General features: G+C 38.3%; 1 protein-coding gene across 4 annotated transcripts in view; it reads right to left on the reverse strand.

The window, feature by feature from the left end:
* SCAF4 (SR-related CTD associated factor 4) overlaps positions 1-17043 on the reverse strand; it is a 56431-nt gene that overhangs the window by 5096 nt on the left and 34292 nt on the right. For 3 of the 4 annotated variants that reach the window (XM_033418183.2, XM_012539205.3, XM_033418184.1), the window contains exons 12-19: positions 16750-16940; positions 15717-15817; positions 15154-15267; positions 14141-14297; positions 12376-12533; positions 10450-10615; positions 10274-10360; positions 9926-10117 (exon numbers count right to left, since the gene is read on the reverse strand). In XM_033418183.2, coding sequence (XP_033274074.1) covers positions 9926-10117; positions 10274-10360; positions 10450-10615; positions 12376-12533; positions 14141-14297; positions 15154-15267; positions 15717-15817; positions 16750-16940 — 1166 coding nt within the window. The remainder of the gene's footprint in view (positions 1-9925; positions 10118-10273; positions 10361-10449; positions 10616-12375; positions 12534-14140; positions 14298-15153; positions 15268-15716; positions 15818-16749; positions 16941-17043) is intronic. The other variant, XM_033418185.2, reaches the window with a different exon arrangement.

The following is a 17043-nucleotide window of genomic DNA, read 5'->3' on the forward strand; positions in this document are numbered from 1 at the left end:
GAGGACACTGAATAGTAGTTAGGCTCTTATTCCAAGAATCTAGGGAAAAGAGGTGAGAGACAACTGAACGACGTGCGAGAGATGAAGAACAGATTTAAGCCCTTTAGTAGGCAGGACTGGCAGAATATGAGATGGAGGAACATAGCTGCTTCGAATGAGTGGGTGGATGAAGGCATCAACTCAATGCAGGAATTTAGAAAGAGGAACAATTTCTGGAGACAGACAACAAATTTCACATGTTAATACTGAGAGTTGGAGGGGCCTAGGCTACACCTGGTGGAAATGTGCTGAAGTGATTGATTAAATGTACAGAGCTCAGAAGAACCATGGTGTTAACTTATCCAGAACATGGATGAAACAAAAAAGGGAAGAGTTCAGACCTGGGGAAACTCACACTATAGACAGAAGACTCCAAATTTCCTAATACAGCAAGATTTTAAGGCAGACCAAAAAAGTGACAGCCCCAAATGTCTCTACTTCAATTCAAGAAGTATAAGAAATACACTGAAGTTTAAATAACCAAGGCTATTTCCTATGATGAATCAAAAAAAACCACTTTCACAAAAAGTAAAAATCAAGATTAAAGGGGAGGTGCCAGTGCTTTCTATAGCGAAGACGTTGGTAATTATGGGAAATAAAGAACAGGTATGTTAAAAGATTAAAGGGGTGGAGAAGGAGGGGAAGGCTGATACCATGACTGGAGACCAGTGTGGACCTTGAAATGTCAGGAGAATGTTAGCTGAACCCTTTCATGGAGGATGTGAATTTAAGTTGGATCTTTCTCACACACACAAAGGAAGGGCAGAGAGAACATCTGAAAAGGGAAATCAGTAGAAAGGGCGGTTCTTCTACCTCTTCTCCGCCCATCATCTTGTCTTGCATTCTACCACAGCCAACGCCTCTAGGAAGTCCTGGACCTTTCATTACAAGTAACTTTATCACTTCTGAATTCTCATTTTCAAGTACCCCACTCTCTGACCCTCTTTCCCAAAACAACCTTCAATCCCACTAGGATCAAGTCCCCAATGCCCTTCACGTCTTTACTTTCCTCCTTACCTGTCTTGGAGTCCACGGTTCTCCCTCACCATGTTGCCTGGAAAAACCTCAACACTGGCTTTAAATGCAACTCCTCTACCTAACCTGCACCTGAATATGGCTGGGCACCACCTCCGACATGCTGACTGGTCTCATTTTATTTATAACTACAACCACAAATGCTCCCTTAATCCTGGCCAGCAATTCTAATTTCCCTAGTCAATTCACATTCTTATGTTTCTAGATATCTATTTCACATGTTCCTGATTCTCCTTAATCCTGTCTATTCTTAGCTGGTTTTATATAGCTTCTGGGAGGTAAAATTCACATAGCCTACAATTCACCCACATAAAGGGTGTAATTCAATGTTTTTTTAATATATTCAGAGTTGGGCAACCATCGAAATAAATTTTAGAACATTTTCATCATCTCAAAAGAAACCCTGTATCCATTAACCATCATTTCCTGTTCCCCCCAACTCCATCCCAACCCCCAGGCAACCATACATTTTATTTTCTGTCTCTATGGACTTGCCTATTCTGGACATTTCATAAATGTGGATCATACAATACGTGACCCTTTGTGACTGGCTTCCTTCACTTAGCATACCTTTTCAAGGCCCATCCACGTTGTAGCATGTGTAAGTACTTCATTTCTTTTCATTATCAAGTATTGTTAAATGGAAATACATTTTATCCTAGTTGGTATATATTTTTTTAAAAAAGGACTTTTAGAAAGGCTTTTTTAATCCACCTACCTACCACCAAATCTACCGATTTACCTGCACCTGTATCTGTATTACTCCTTCCATCTGTCAACATCTGTGCCCCACGTTCAAACTCAGAATCCATACCCTCACCTACATAATATCAACCTAGAGAATATCTCTTCTTTCTTGCAACAAAAATTTCCCCTCTACTGGGTTTTCCAATAATGAACATGCTAGAGTTGTCTTTTAGAAATAAACACGAAAGAACTGCCCTCATCTTCTATCTCCCTTCAGCTCACCGCTGTTTCACTGTTCCCCTATATAGCACATCTCCTCAGAGAGATGTCCAAAATCATTGTATCCATTTCTTGTATCTCTCATTCTCTCCTGACCCTATCTATATATACTTGTGAACCCATCACTCCAATAAAACCACATTTCTCAAGGTCATCCAGAAGCCTTCATTTTGATAAATCCCGTTAGCAAGTCTCAGCACTCTTCTTTGACCCAAAAATGGTATCTGATAGTTGATCTCTCCCTCCTTCCTAGGAACTTTCTTTACTGGGCTTCCGGAATACCTTCCTCTACTTTTGCTTCCTAGCCCTCTAGCTGCACCTTCTCAGTATCCTTTGCTGGATGGAACAGTAGAGGACAGTGGTTAAAAAGCACAGGTGCTGGAATAAGTGTACCTTGAATTCTAGGTGCTGCCACATGGAGCTGTGACCTTGGGCAGGTCACTTCATCTCTTTACGCCTCTGATTCCCCATCTACAAACTGGGGATAACTGCGTTGACTTCAAAGAACTGTAAGGCTTAAATGACTGATATATATACAAACTCCTTAGAAGAGTTCCCATCATGTCTTAGCTCTCCGTATCATATCTTCAACTGCTAAATGCTGACGTTTTCCTGGGCTCATCCCTCTCACTACATTCCCTCCCTAGGTAATCTCACATACTCTGGTGGCTGTAAATATTATTTTTATTTGCGGACTACACCAGAATTTACATCTTTAGACTTTACCAGTTGTTTAGTTGTCATCTGCACCTGAATGTCGAAGTTAAAACATCCAACATTTAACTTGACATCCTCATCCTAAACCCACTCCTCTTTGAGATTTGCCCATCTGAGGAATGGCAATTACACTCAACTAAATTGCTCAGGTCAAAAACATAGTCGTCCTTGACTCCTTTCTCTCACATATATAATAAGGCCATTCTGAAGGCTGTATCTTCAAAATAAGTTCAGAATCCAAATGCTTGTTACCTCTGCTGTGCCATCCTAGTGCAAGCTGTTAGCACTCTAATCTCATCTACTCCAGTGGCATCCAAACCAGTCTCCTCTTTCCACTCTTACCAACGCCTGTAGTTTGCTTTCTATAGAACAGCCATCCATAATCCTTTGAAAAATGGAAACCAGATTTAAAGTGTTTAAGACCTATACTTCTTGTTGTACTCTGACTGGCCCCTGACAACCAGTTCTGAACTCATCACCTGCCGCTCTTCCGTATGATTGCACTGCTCAACCCTAGCAGCCCACTGTAGTCCCTCCAACAAGCCAAGTCTGTTCTCAGTCCAAGCTCCCCTTCTGTTCTCCTCTAAATGAGATGTTTTCCCTGTGTCTCTATGGCTCTTTCCTCTATTATTTCTCTGTATTACCTCCTTAGAAGCCTTCCTTGGCCATCCTATATAAAAGAGTACATCTCAAACGACATTCCTCCAATCCCATTCTCTGCTTTACTCTCTTCATAGGAATAGCTTCATGGGAAATTATTAGTTTACTTACTATCTAAGTCCCCACTAGAACGTAAGCTCCAGGAAGAAAGGCCCTGTCTTGTCATTCAGGGATCTCTAGTACCCAGAAGGGTGCCTGGCACACAGTAGGTACTCGAGTAAATACATGTTGAACGTATGAATGAATGAATGGTGGTGGCATAAGGGATGACTAAACTCATCAACAAGATACCTCTCGGGGGGCAAAAGCAGTGGCTACAAGGTCCAGGTCTCTCCCCCAGGGCGGTGAGTCTCTTTCCATTGTAAACCTATGAATATCTGAAATTTTGAGAAAAACTGCAATGTTCTTTCACAACCGCCTTTTCCACTCCTAGTCGCAGTTCCACCTTTTCTTGATTCCAAACGAATGAATGTCACTGTGGCATTGTGCATGGACCTAACTCAAAATTTGTTCATACAAGGAAAAAGATATACCAGCCACTCTTATCTCTCCCACCAATGCCCTGAGAGCCCCAAGGCATATACATATATGTATTTGTTTAATCATTAAAAGTGTTTTTTTTTTTTAACTACAAACCTTCAGAAAATTGAAATAACAGTACAACCCATACGTGTATTTCCTTCGCCTAGATTCACCAGTTAACTACATTTAGGCCGTAATTATTTTGAAAAGACTCCCAGGTGATTCTTACAGGAGGCACTGTGATGGGAGAAGGGGAGAATGGAAAAATGAGGAGCTAGTTTTCAAAAGAATGAGAGAGAGCATATTTTAGATTGCATTATACATTACTATACCAAAAAAAAATCGTTCTTAGAATGGTAGCAAAAGATTGCTAAAAGAAATTTGAGTTTTCAATAACATATAGTGCAGGCAGACTAACACGTGTATCTATTTTTAGCATGGGGCACATTATGTTTTGATAAAATCTAATACATGAAAACCATAATTTCAAATGAAGAATCAGAGACTACTATCTCTTTAAAATGTCTCCTTGGATTTTTTGCAAAATAACGTACAATAAGGTTTGGTCAATTTCCCTATGGCTCAGTTATAGTCGTTTTTTAAGAATTTGTATATGAATTGCTATTTTATTGTAACTGGCAAAGTATAACAGCTGTGACTTAAGAGTTAAAGAGTTGTACTATTAGAGTCAAGAAGCTTGGGATATACTGGTAATCCATCACTGAATGAGATCATCCATAGGAAATTTTATTTTCAATGTTAGCTGGAAAAAATCTTACCTGAAATTCTTCACAGCATTATCTTTGTCTACCAAAATCAATCTAGAGCCCAGAGTTTCTGCCCCTCCCACCTTCCTCAGGCCCAAAGAGACGTCAGAGAGATTTAAACTTAAAACAGACTCTTTAGGCTGGAGTTCTACAGCCTAGGAAGTGCAGAGAGAGATGGAGACAATATGATAAGCAGCTTTCAAGTTTTCGTGCAAGACCTTCTCCATGTTTTGTTTGAACTGCTTCGCCTTCTGAGAAAATATAGTGTGTATTCATGCATAAATTCATATCCAAGGTAAATATCTGCTGTGGATCGATCACTATTAAAACATTCATTGAACAATGTTATATACAAAGTTGATGGCACTGTGATGAGTATTTGGGAAAAGAAACATAGTGGAATAATATAATGCAATATTTAGAGTACCAATTCAAATATTTTAAAGCTTTCAAAGAACACTTTTAAAGGATAAACAAACATCTGGTAGACCCCTCTGGGTTATAATTTAACATAACCAATATTATAACAAAGTCTACAATAAGGAAGAATATTAAAATGCAAAAAGTGTTTAAAAAATTAGGTGTTACCATTAAAAAAAACTTTTGAGAATTTTCTTCAGGTTTCCTTTGAATGTTATTCACACTAGTAGATTGGTGCTCTAATGTTCTAATTTATAGGTTTAAAAATTACTAATTATAAAAGTATCAAAATTCTAGGCAGAAAAATCTAAAGCTAAGTGAAATCACAAGTCAAATATCAATTTTAAAGTACAGTTGACCCTTGAATAACACAGGTTTGAACTGTACGGACCCACTTATACACAGATTTTTTTTTTTCCAGTAAATACGTACTACATGATCCGTAGTTGGTTGAATCTGCAGATGTGGGACCTCGGATATGGAGGGCCAACTATAAAGTTATGTGTGGAGTTTTTACTGCATGGGAGTTGGCGCCCCTAATCACCGCGTTGTTCAAGAGTCAAATGGAATTACAGAACTTGATAGTAAAATTATTCATCTTCAAGGCAGTCTTAAGGATCATAGACAGTTATTGCATAAAAGCAAACACGCCTGTTTAATTCACAAACCAATTCTGTCTACATAATTCTTGAAGTGTCCAAAGTTTGGAACATCAAATGCCTATCGAGGCCAGGCAAGGATGTGTGAAAATCAAGCATGAAGTATACATCATACTACTGCCTAGCAAGTCAGCCTCTAGGCTACCAATCTGTGACTTTTGCTTTAAATATCTGGTAACAAATATTATCAATAAGAAGCAATCTTACACATACCCAATTCTTATTTATAAATTTTACCATCATCTATAGCAGTGTGACAAAACTGTAGAGAATCTCTGTATAATAATAATTAATGAGTAAATGTATCTGGCAAGAGAAGAGACTTTAATTTTCCACAATAGGAATGAATCCGATTTAGCTTAATTTTTCCTTGAAAAGGTATTATGGATATGCTGGTAACACAATAGAGATATGTAACACAAACAAACATTTTTTTGTGTATTTTTTTATTGTTTGGAACACCAAAGTAACCCAAATTTCACATTTACAATGAAATTTTAAATAAAAATATGCTGTACATTGTATTAGAGATACATATACAAAAGTTTGGAAAAGTAAACACATACACTTATACAGTAAAGAGAATGTACTGATGAATTGCTATCACCTTTAATATGCCTTCTCTCCTAAATGGTCAACAACTGTAAACTGTTTCCTTTAGCTTTTATGAAATGACCACTGCTCTAGCTATTTTGAAGTGTGAGGTACTAAGAACAGATTCCTTTAAAATCAAGTGATAATGAGTGATTATTGTGCATCAAATAGTTTTATGTTTTCAGATTATCAGTTACTAAAATAATCAAAATCTCTAAAAGATGGAGGTGGTTCCCTACAAATCTGGCTGCGAGGGCTACTTCAGCCCAATTCAAGAAACAGGTAGTCATCACTCCCAAACTAACATCCACACTTAAGTCTGATCATTCAGAAAATTCTTTACACCAAACCATCCTTAAAGCACCCCACCACCTCCTTCATAACCAGGGCCTACAACAGAATTTCGGAAGATGTTTGTTGAAATCTTTTTTTTGGCCCCTCTACTTTAAAAATATAATTGCCACATTTCAGAAATTAGGATCCAAGAACTCAGTTAAGTCTCAAGGATACAATTAGCTTCCATTGTAAGAAAACAATTTGAGTATCATTAATAGGAAGAATACAGATACCATATTGTGCTATTTCAATGAAATGCCACTATGACTAACACACATTTTCTCAGTAAGCCAACTGATGGAACTTTAATACATGTGAACTTATCTCCTGGTCTAATATACCACGAAATATCTGAGGCAACCATGCCAAGATACATACTTTCCTAAAAAGGCTGCTTCCTCTGCTGACAATTTTAACAGTTTTAAATAAATCACAAGTAAGTAATATAATTTTAGAATTTCCAGTACTCTTCTCTAGGTATGCTAAATATCGTCTATGACATTCCTTACCTGTAATAAGCACCCACCATTCACTGAGTGCCTACTCTGTGGCAGGCCCCATGTCAGTTGTTTATATATGTTAGCCCAACTGAATGATCACAACACCCCGGTGTGACATTTCATTCCTTTTCTCACAGTTGAAGAAGCAAGTTTAGTATCACCTTCTAGGCTTAAAGTTTTCTGTGTAGTATAACACTGCTTTTTATTATCGTAAGAGAAAACATTAGAGCACCAAGAGAAAACTTGAAAGCATCTTAGTTCTAGTATTCTGTTACTTGGTTAACATCAACAATATTCAACCTATTTACTGATCCTTTAGTGCTACAATATTGCATGTGATTACAATATTCCTTTATCAAAATGATGGAATTGTGACTAGTCTTTTGGTTAAATCCTTTATTTGCATATGCATTAAAAAGTCTCATTTCTGTAAAAGGTCAAATTCATGGGATATTCTTTTCAAGATTTCTAATTGAAGGAAAATGGAAGGCTCTCTTTCTCATGATTCAACTAAACTACTGCAGTTTAGTTAAAAGTGCCTATTTTAACAAAAGTTTTCATTTTTACGTTATGTCATATTTTAACCTTTCCAGATCTGGAACAGCCTTCAATTTCTAAATTTTGTTTTATAAGTTACAGACAAAGATCATCATCAGAGGTGAAGTATAAACAGTCCTACACTGAAAACCATCCATCCACCCACTTACATAATAATGTTCCTCTCTCATGGAGCTTCCATTCTTGGGGGTGGGAGGAGATGGACATCCAAATAGGTATCTTAGATAATGATAAATCCTAAGAAATTTAATTATTTTTCTAGCAGTGACTAGCTTACTAAGTTTATTTTTCATGCTCACCAACTTTTGATTTGTTTCACATGTTGGCTGAGAGTTTAAATTATACATTTCAGTAGTGATAAGAAATAAAAGGGCAGAGTCTCCAAGACCTAAATGTTAAATAAAAGGCAGGTAATTTATTCTTTTTTTGGGCGGGGGGGGCTGCACCGTGTGGCTTGTGGGATCTCAGTTTCCCGACCAGGGAATGAACCCGGGCCACAGCAGTGAAAGCCCAGAATCCTAACCACTAAGCCACCAGGGAACTCCCTGGGTTATTTGTTCTTAAAGGTTGTTCGAAAGTAGCAGTTATTAAAGTCTTGGAGATGAGGAAATCTTTTCATTCATTCAGTGAATTTACTAAGACCAGAAAAAAACCACCAATGCATGAAATTCTGTAAACAGTCTCAGGTGGCCTAATACCCATGGACACCAGAGTAGGAAACTTCATTTCAAAGAGAATTCACAATCAGGAGCATGCGTGTGGGGTGCAGGAAAGAAGCTGATCAGAAAATTCTACCCAACTTAGATTCTTTGATTCTTGTGTAACCATCTTATTACAAATATGGGGGGGTGGAGAATCATAACAAAACTGAGATCCAAAGATATTAAGGTTTCCTGGCTCCTAGTTCACTGTTCCTTCTACTATGACTTCCATTAGGGCACAGACCTCTTAAGCAACTTCCCCATTAAACAAATCATTTTCCATCATTATGATGACTACACTACATTACTTGTGACAAATTTTAACCCTAAATCCTCTTTTACCATTACCCAGTCTGTGTACTAAAAGAAATAAAAATCAAGTTTATTATCAGCCTAAACTCAGTCTTGGAGAGGGCAGAAAACAGCATGCCATTTAAAAACAAATTGATTTTTATTATAAATGTAGTACATGCAACGAAGTGAAAATTTCCAACAGTACTGAAAGCTGTAGGTGAAAAGTAAAAGTCCTACATCACAAACCAATGTCCCACAGTCCTACATCCCACAAGTAACCAATATGCTCTTTCCTTAAAAAACCTAAGATTATGAAAGCGAACATTTGCACACACATACCTCTGAAAAATACAATGGGCTCATAGGACTAGAATATTCTAACACTAAGGATGAATTAACTACCCATTAGGAGAATCAAGTGTTAATTATATTTGGCAATACCACTTCAAATACAACAATTTATTAATTGTTATAGGATGGTCACTATAACAAGTATATGACATATTCACTTATAATTCAAGCAAGCAAGGGTAAGGCCTCCTAAAGATGTAAACAATCTAAACCACACTTCCATGGATCACAGAAGTAGAGTTGTGGGTAAAGAATACAACAGATGAACTCTTGCAGGAGAAAACTGAGGGGTCAGTGGAAAAAGCATTGCCTCAGGCTGTGTAACTGTCACTCAGGTAACAAAGCCATTTTTTGGCAATGTATCAAAGATAATTTCTTTGCTAGCCCACAGAGAATGCTACCGAAGTCCAGGGATTTTAAATGTATAAAAATTAATCCAGACAGGGAAAAAACCCACATTGTTAAAGAAATGCTCTCTCTTATAAAGCTGCGATGTCTGGGGTTTTGTTCATCATGGACTATGTACCAACTCCTTTTTATAGAGATTAGTTTAATCACTTTGCTATACCAAATTAAGATGTGCAAATCCAAACTTTTATTCAAGACAGACAAACAAACATGATTTCATTTTTGAGGCTGTCTCTTGAGCATATTCTTGGTAAAGACTAAAGTACACATATTTAAGAGAAAGATCTTCCTCAAAGAAAAATAGCCTCAGAGAACGTTTTACCAAAAGTAGCATTGTTTATATAAAAAGCCTAACTTGGGCAGGGGAAAGAAAACTAATGATAAAAAACTTAACTTACCAAGAAGTGAAACAGGCTGGGTTACAGGAGGGGTGGGCAGATTCGTGGGTGCAGCAGGTGGCACAGCAGAACCATACATTTTCACACTGTCACCAGACTCGGCGTTTCCTCTAGCCCCAGACACCACTGTTGGAATGGGATTTCCAATAGATAAGTCTTTTGTAGTGTCTTCATTTATACCAGCGATAGTAGCTAAGGAATATAATTACATCAACATGTGAAGCTGAATAAATAATTATCTCCCGGTCAACATTCTTTTGCCATACTATAGGTCCTATTACTGGTCCATTCTCCCTCCTACTCTCAATCCCAAGAGGACAAGTGAACACAAAGGAAAAACATGCTTACAGTTTGGGATGTTTATTGGTGGAGTGTGAGGAGGAGGAATGGATACTGGTGGAGTTATAGGAGGTGGGGGTCCAGGAGGAAGAAAACCTAGAATAAGAAAAATAATGTCAACTGAAGTTGTGTCACTTTATTTCAGGCTCTAAAAAAAGAATGTCTTCTCAAATAACTTAGTGTACCTGGTGGTAAATGCATTGGGTTGAATCCTGGGCGCAGAAATGGTGGAGGAGGTGGAGGAGGAGGAACACCAGGACCAAAGCCTGGAGGGGGAATTCCCAAAGGAGGCGTGAAAGTGGGTGGCTGGAGAGCACCAACTACAGGAGGTCCCGGCTGATGTGGTGGGACCTAGAAAGAAAATGGAAAATGAAGGCACAAATCTAGCCACCCTCCCACCCACAGTGTGTAGAGACAAAGAAAATACTTTGTTGAGAAAATTTGAAAAAAGGAATCTCTAAATTGTGCTTATTATGTGAGTACACTTATTAGATAACAGGTGGTAATCTGCACCTACCCCTAAACAATAGAAACCACATATTTTTTCCCTTTTTCTATTTGGCCGCACCGCGCGGCATGCGGGATCTTAGTTCCCCGACCAGGGGTCAAACCTGTGCCCCCTGCAGTGGAAGCATGGAGTCGTAACCACTGGACCACCAAGGAATTCCGAGAAATCACATATTTACTCTCTACTTTATGACAGCAAACTCACACTGTAATTCACCAGCACCTGTATTGGTGTTCTGCTAGAATATTAATATGTTAAAAAATGTCTCATGGTTAGGTCAATAAGTTTAAGAAATACAACTTTTTTTTTTTTTTGCGGTACGCGGGCCTCACTGTTGTGGCCTCTCCCGTTGCGGAGCACAGGCTCCGGACGCGCAGGCTCAGCGGCCATGGCTCACGGGCCCAGCCGCTGCGCGGCACGTGGGATCTTCCCGGACCGGGGCACGAGCCCGTGTCCCCTGCACCGGCAGGCGGACTCTCAACCACCGCGCCACCAGGGAGCTTTTTTAAAAGTTGTATTTCTCGGGACTTCCCTGGTGGCGCGGTGGTTGAGAGTCCGCCTGCCGGTGCAGGGGACACGGGCTCGTGCCCCGGTCCGGGAAGATCCCACGTGCCGCGCAGCGGCTGGGCCCGTGAGCCATGGCCGCTGAGCCTGCGCGTCCGGAGCCTGTGCTCCGCAACGGGAGAGGCCACAACAGTGAGGCCCGCGTACCGCAAAAAAAAAAAAAAAAAAAAAAGCTACCTGGTAATCTGCACAGTGACTAAGATCACAGGTCCTTAGGGTCAAAGTGCCTGGTCCCCCTTTCAGGTCATTTTGTGACCTTGAGCAAGCTACTTACATTACACTCCCTAGACCTACCTCAGTTTACTCATCTGTAAAATGGAAAAGTGCCAACCTCACATAATTATGAGGATTAAAGAGTGAATAAATATTAAGTGCTAGTGCCTGGCACTTAATAAATACCCAACATATGTTAGCTATTGTTACAAAAAAGTATAATCAATCTTAAGAGATTAGTCAAGTTTCTTTGACTTTCATTGAATCTTATTTAGAACCTGCACTGGAAGGCATATCCAAAAGGTCAGCTAAAGAGTGCCAATTTGAGGACTCCATTTATAAAATATCACAGCTAAGTATGTATCAAAGCATGTAATTTTCTCCTAACACTATGAAAAATGAAGAAGCTAGGCAACCCAGTTTTGTGATAGCTCAGATTTATCTGATTCAGTTTTAATGTGAGAAATTGGGGAAAGAAGGTATTGAAAGAAAAGAAAAATCTAATGGATCATACATAAAAGTATGGGTCAAGTATTTATAATTTTTACCAAAACATTACTTACTTAGCTCTTAACATGTAACAGGAAAATCACATCTCAAGTCAAAAAGGTTATGAGGTAAGACACTGAATAATCTCGACAGATGTAAGGCAATATGAAATTTATTCTGGTTTTTAAAAGCATTTATAAATAATAGGTCTGACATACCAACACACAAAAAATTAATATGCACTCATATCTTTGACTATGAATCTAGACATACATCTATAGTAAGACTTAGAAAGGTATCTTTCTAAAAGTTTAAACAATGCCCCAAATAGTCTTACCTGTGGAGGTGGTACTGTTATAGGTGCAGGAACAGGAATAGGAGGGACAGGCACAGGTAAAGGCTTAGGTATGGGTGATACTGGTTCTGTGTGTGAGGTTTCTGCCCCTCCATTTTGAGCAACTTCATTTTCATGCTTTTTGGGAATTCCCTTCCAATCTATGAGAGTTAAAGAAATTTAACAAAAGCTTACATTTCAGCTTATAACTTTACACCCAGAAATGATTTTTTAAATGTTGATATTAAAATCAGAAAGCAGGACTTCCCTGGTGGCGCAGTGGTTAGGAATCCACCTGCCAATGCAGGGGACGTGGGTTCGAGCCCTGGTCCGAGAAGATCCCACGTGCCACGGAGCAACTAAGCCTGTGCACCACGACTACTGAGCCTGTGCTCTAGAGCCTGTGAGCCACAACTACTGAAGCCTGAGTGCCTAGAGCCCGTGCTCTGCAACAAGAGAAGCCACCACAATGAGAAGCCCGTGCACCACAACGAAGAGTAGCCCCCACTTGCCACAACTAGAGAAAAGCCCGCACTCAGCAACGAAGACCCAATTTATTTTTGGCAGCCAAAAATAAATAAAAAAAAAAACCAAACCCAAAACAGAGAGCATTCTGATTATTAAAGAAATGCCTATGCTGATCTCATAAACATTAATTATTTAAATTAACAATAGCAAACATGCAAAAAGAATGCTTACTTACGTGCCAGGCACAGTTCTAAGCTATATATATATTTATTTAATTCTCATAACCATCTATAAGTACCATCTATAAGTAGGTCCTACTATTATTATTCCCATTTCTCAAGAGGTGAAATCAAAAGACAATTTGCCCAAAGTCACATACCTAGTAGTGGCAGAGGTGGGATTCAACCCAGGCATATTTGGCTCTAAAGTCTCTGTTCTAAACCACAACAGTGTATTGTTTGGATTAAAGACCCTGGGAGGGAGGAGCAGGATTCTTTTTACCCTGGACCAGAGTCTCCCAGAATGCCTGGCACATAGTAGACCCTCAATACCTGTCTGCCTGAACAGAAACCTAGTCCGATCCTTAAGCGAAGGCATTACGCACCAAGGAGGGAGGAGGTGGTGTATGGGGAAAGTCCAGCATTGTTTCACTGCCTTTTGGCTTTTCAAATCATCACTCCTGACTGAAGTTCTTTAATGCTTTAAGTATTTACTGTACTTTGCCATGCCACCCTGTGCTCCTTTCATCCTGCTATCTATCAATCTTCAGGTTATGCCCCCACAAGCTGCCATTTTTCCCAATGCAATTCCACTATCAACCTGGCATTTTTAATATTCAGCCTACAAATAACTGCACCTCCTTGTCTTACACGTTTACTTTTGATGGCTTCTCTGGACATTTAAACATTTTCTAAGAAATTACTATGAAACAGTGGATTTTACTAACAATGTTCAGTTTGAGACTCATTTGATCTGTTAGGTTTTTACAGTGAAAAATTCTACCTAAGATCCACTTAATACTATAATTAATAATTAAGCCCATAATCAGTATTTATTTGTGTCTGCAACTCTCCCACTAAATGTAAGTTCTCCCACTAAATGTAAGTTGCATAAGGGCAAGGACCACATTTGTCTTATTCACTGTTGTTTCCTCAGTTTATTATAATGGAGAGACTGGCACCCACATAGTGGGTATTTGAAAAATCTCGAAATTCAGATCCTAAGGCAAAGAATAAACATTTGTCATAGCACTACCAAGGAAACAGATGAATTTTTTTAAAAAAATTAAATACTGCTTTACCTGGATTAAGTGTATCACTGTCCAACATTCCTCCTTCACAAAAACTCTCCAGTTCTTCAGGCTTGACTTTGTCCCACGGAATATAAGTAACACCAAGTTCTACATCCCAATACTGCTTATAATCTGCCTTTATTCCTTTGTTTAAGGCCCAGGCAATCTATTTCACCATTTGTTAAAATATAAAAAGAAAGGAAAGGAGAAGAATGTCATAAATTGAGAGTTAACTGTTCCTCATGATTCTAATTACTCAGACTTTGTCAGCAAGGGAGCAATCTGGCCTGGCTTTCTCTGGATCTCACTCAAAACTTTATTCGGTGCTAAGAAACTGGTTACCCTACCATCTCACTTTGTTTCTCCTAGGATGGAAATCTGACTGGCAATCACTTCCTTACTCACTCTTCCAACCACCCACCACCCCGCAAACCCAGGCAGCATAAAACTTAAGAGAAAAGGAAAAAGTTTATCAGGGACAGGCTGAAGTTCCCTATACAACTCAGCATAAAAAAGTGGGGAGCACTTTTAAAAGTCTTGGGTAACTCGGAATTACTCAACATCAGACAAAATCCTTTTGCGGTGCGATCCAAGGGTAGAACATGGTATTATAACATTAAGGAAACACTGACTCTGGCCCCTCAGAGTAATACCCATGTACCTATATCTTTTCCTCTATCTTCAGTGAGTATTTTTCATAGTTCTAAGATGAGATGGCAAACTTTAAAATTAAAATGTGAAGAATACAAAATTTTCTGAATGACAAAATATTTTACAAAATGACATTATATTTAAAGCGCCAAGTAAATACCTTGATGAACCTACCTACCTTTAAAAAAAAAGACAAAATTCTACCATGCACCTAACATTTAAAATTTTATTTTAACTCTTAGGAGATAACCTCTTTAAAAAAAGATGCACAGATAATGCCCCGTGTCCAAAATTACAGTTTTTTTAAAAAAGTCACATAATATTATATATTAAGTTTTAAAAGAAATGAATTATAAACTATAAAACAGTACCTTTATGGATTTCTGGTTCACTTTATAGTTTCCTCGGCTCAGTTTCTGCAGGGCACGGTTAGCATCTTGCCTATGAACCATAACAATATAGGCACAACCTCTGGGAGGAATCATCTGCTCCAAAAGATTTTAATATTATAAAATATAGTAACAAAAAAATAAAAAAGCAACAAGATATAATACTACGTAATCAGTTCCAACAAGCCCAATTCAAACCCCCTGCATCCTCCAGAGCCAGAGTTCTATAACTGGAGATTAAATTAATTTGTTAAATTGGTGGTTCCAGTTTGGTCTCAACTTCCAATTATCGACAAATCTACAGTTCCCCAAGCTTTGTTATATAAAGACTTTTTTAGAAAAACTTTTTAGAAAAAGGTTTTAGGTTAAACTTGGTGACCCAAGAAATGTAGTTAAATGCTAAACATGAACTCAGAACACCTGAACGCTAGCCACATCTTCTACAAACATGGGAAAATTTTACCTTAGGTTTCAAGTCCTTAATTTCATAGAGTAACATTAGTCACATCTATCTACTGTCATTAAGTGATTTAATAAATACTCACATTAATTGATTCAATTGGACCAAACTCTTCTAAGAGACTGGCAACATCCTGCTGAGTAGTCCTTTTGTCCAGCTGTCCCACCCAGAGTGTAGTACTACAAACTTAAAATAAAATTATAATCATAAAAATATACACATTCGATAATGAACAGCACTGTACTTTACATGAAAAAAATCATTAAAGAAGATATGCATGAGTTACATTAAGATACCACAAGTTTAAGTAGAAAACCCCATATACATTTAAAAAATTCTAGAAAGTTGTGGTAGTACTTCCAGAAATGGAACCAGGATAGTGAAAGGTACACCTATGAGTTGGTAAAAAAAATTGGTCTTTTTGAAGACACATCTGAAGATTTCATCTACATAAACTAGGGCCAGAGAAGCAGTATTTTGCCCAAGATCGCCCTTGGCAAGTGAACACAAGAGCTAAGACTTGATCCCAACTATCTTGATCACCAACCAATTCAGTGCTTTTGTTCACTGCATGTAGCTGTTCCTTTCCAACTGTCGAGAGTATATGAGTTTTGTTTCATGTTGTGTCCTCGGTAATAAGCCTTGCAGAGTCAGAAGTTTTATATATGCCCTAGTTATACTATAAATTAAAATTTCATTAATAGCTAGAGTTGTATCAAGAATATGTCTAGCACACCTTATTAAACATATTCTAAACACATCATGAAATTTAGGAGATAATGTAAGCTAGTACATTCTGTAAATCATAAATCTTTATAAAAGAGGGCACTAGTTATTCTAGGGGGAAAAAACCCCACCTTTCCACCATGTGTAGGAGAACTAGTTAATGACTCTATTTCATACATTCGATTCAAGACACACTTCCTCATCATTAGTTTGGTTCGCTCCTCATTGCTGCTTTACAGCTGGCTTAATGTACAAAGGCAAATCCAAGGGTATATGCCAAAGCACAAATGAGTAAGACCTCATAAAGTGGTATTCTGCTAACAGTTATAAAACATTTTAAACTCATGACATGAAAAAAAATCCAGGAAATTTGAATATAAACGTTCACGTACCACTAGCAGTTTCTGGTTTGATTTGAGGAAGGCCTTTTTGTCGGCGCTCTCTTTCTTTTTCCCGATCCCTTCTTTCTTGGGATCGAGATCTAGGAGAATGTCGGCGTCTATCTCTGGACCGAGATCGAGAACGTCGATGACGAGACCTTCGAGTTCTAGAACCAGATCGAGATCGTCTCCTTTTTGGTGACCTAATATTTTCAGAACGAGGGAGAATGGATTAACACATGGAGGTAAAAAAGAAAATGTAAGCACGTGTTAATCTGAAAAAGAAAAAATACAACTAGGTAATTT

Source organism: Orcinus orca, chromosome 5, assembly GCF_937001465.1.
Source record: "Orcinus orca chromosome 5, mOrcOrc1.1, whole genome shotgun sequence".
NCBI classification, from domain to species: domain Eukaryota; kingdom Metazoa; phylum Chordata; class Mammalia; order Artiodactyla; family Delphinidae; genus Orcinus; species Orcinus orca.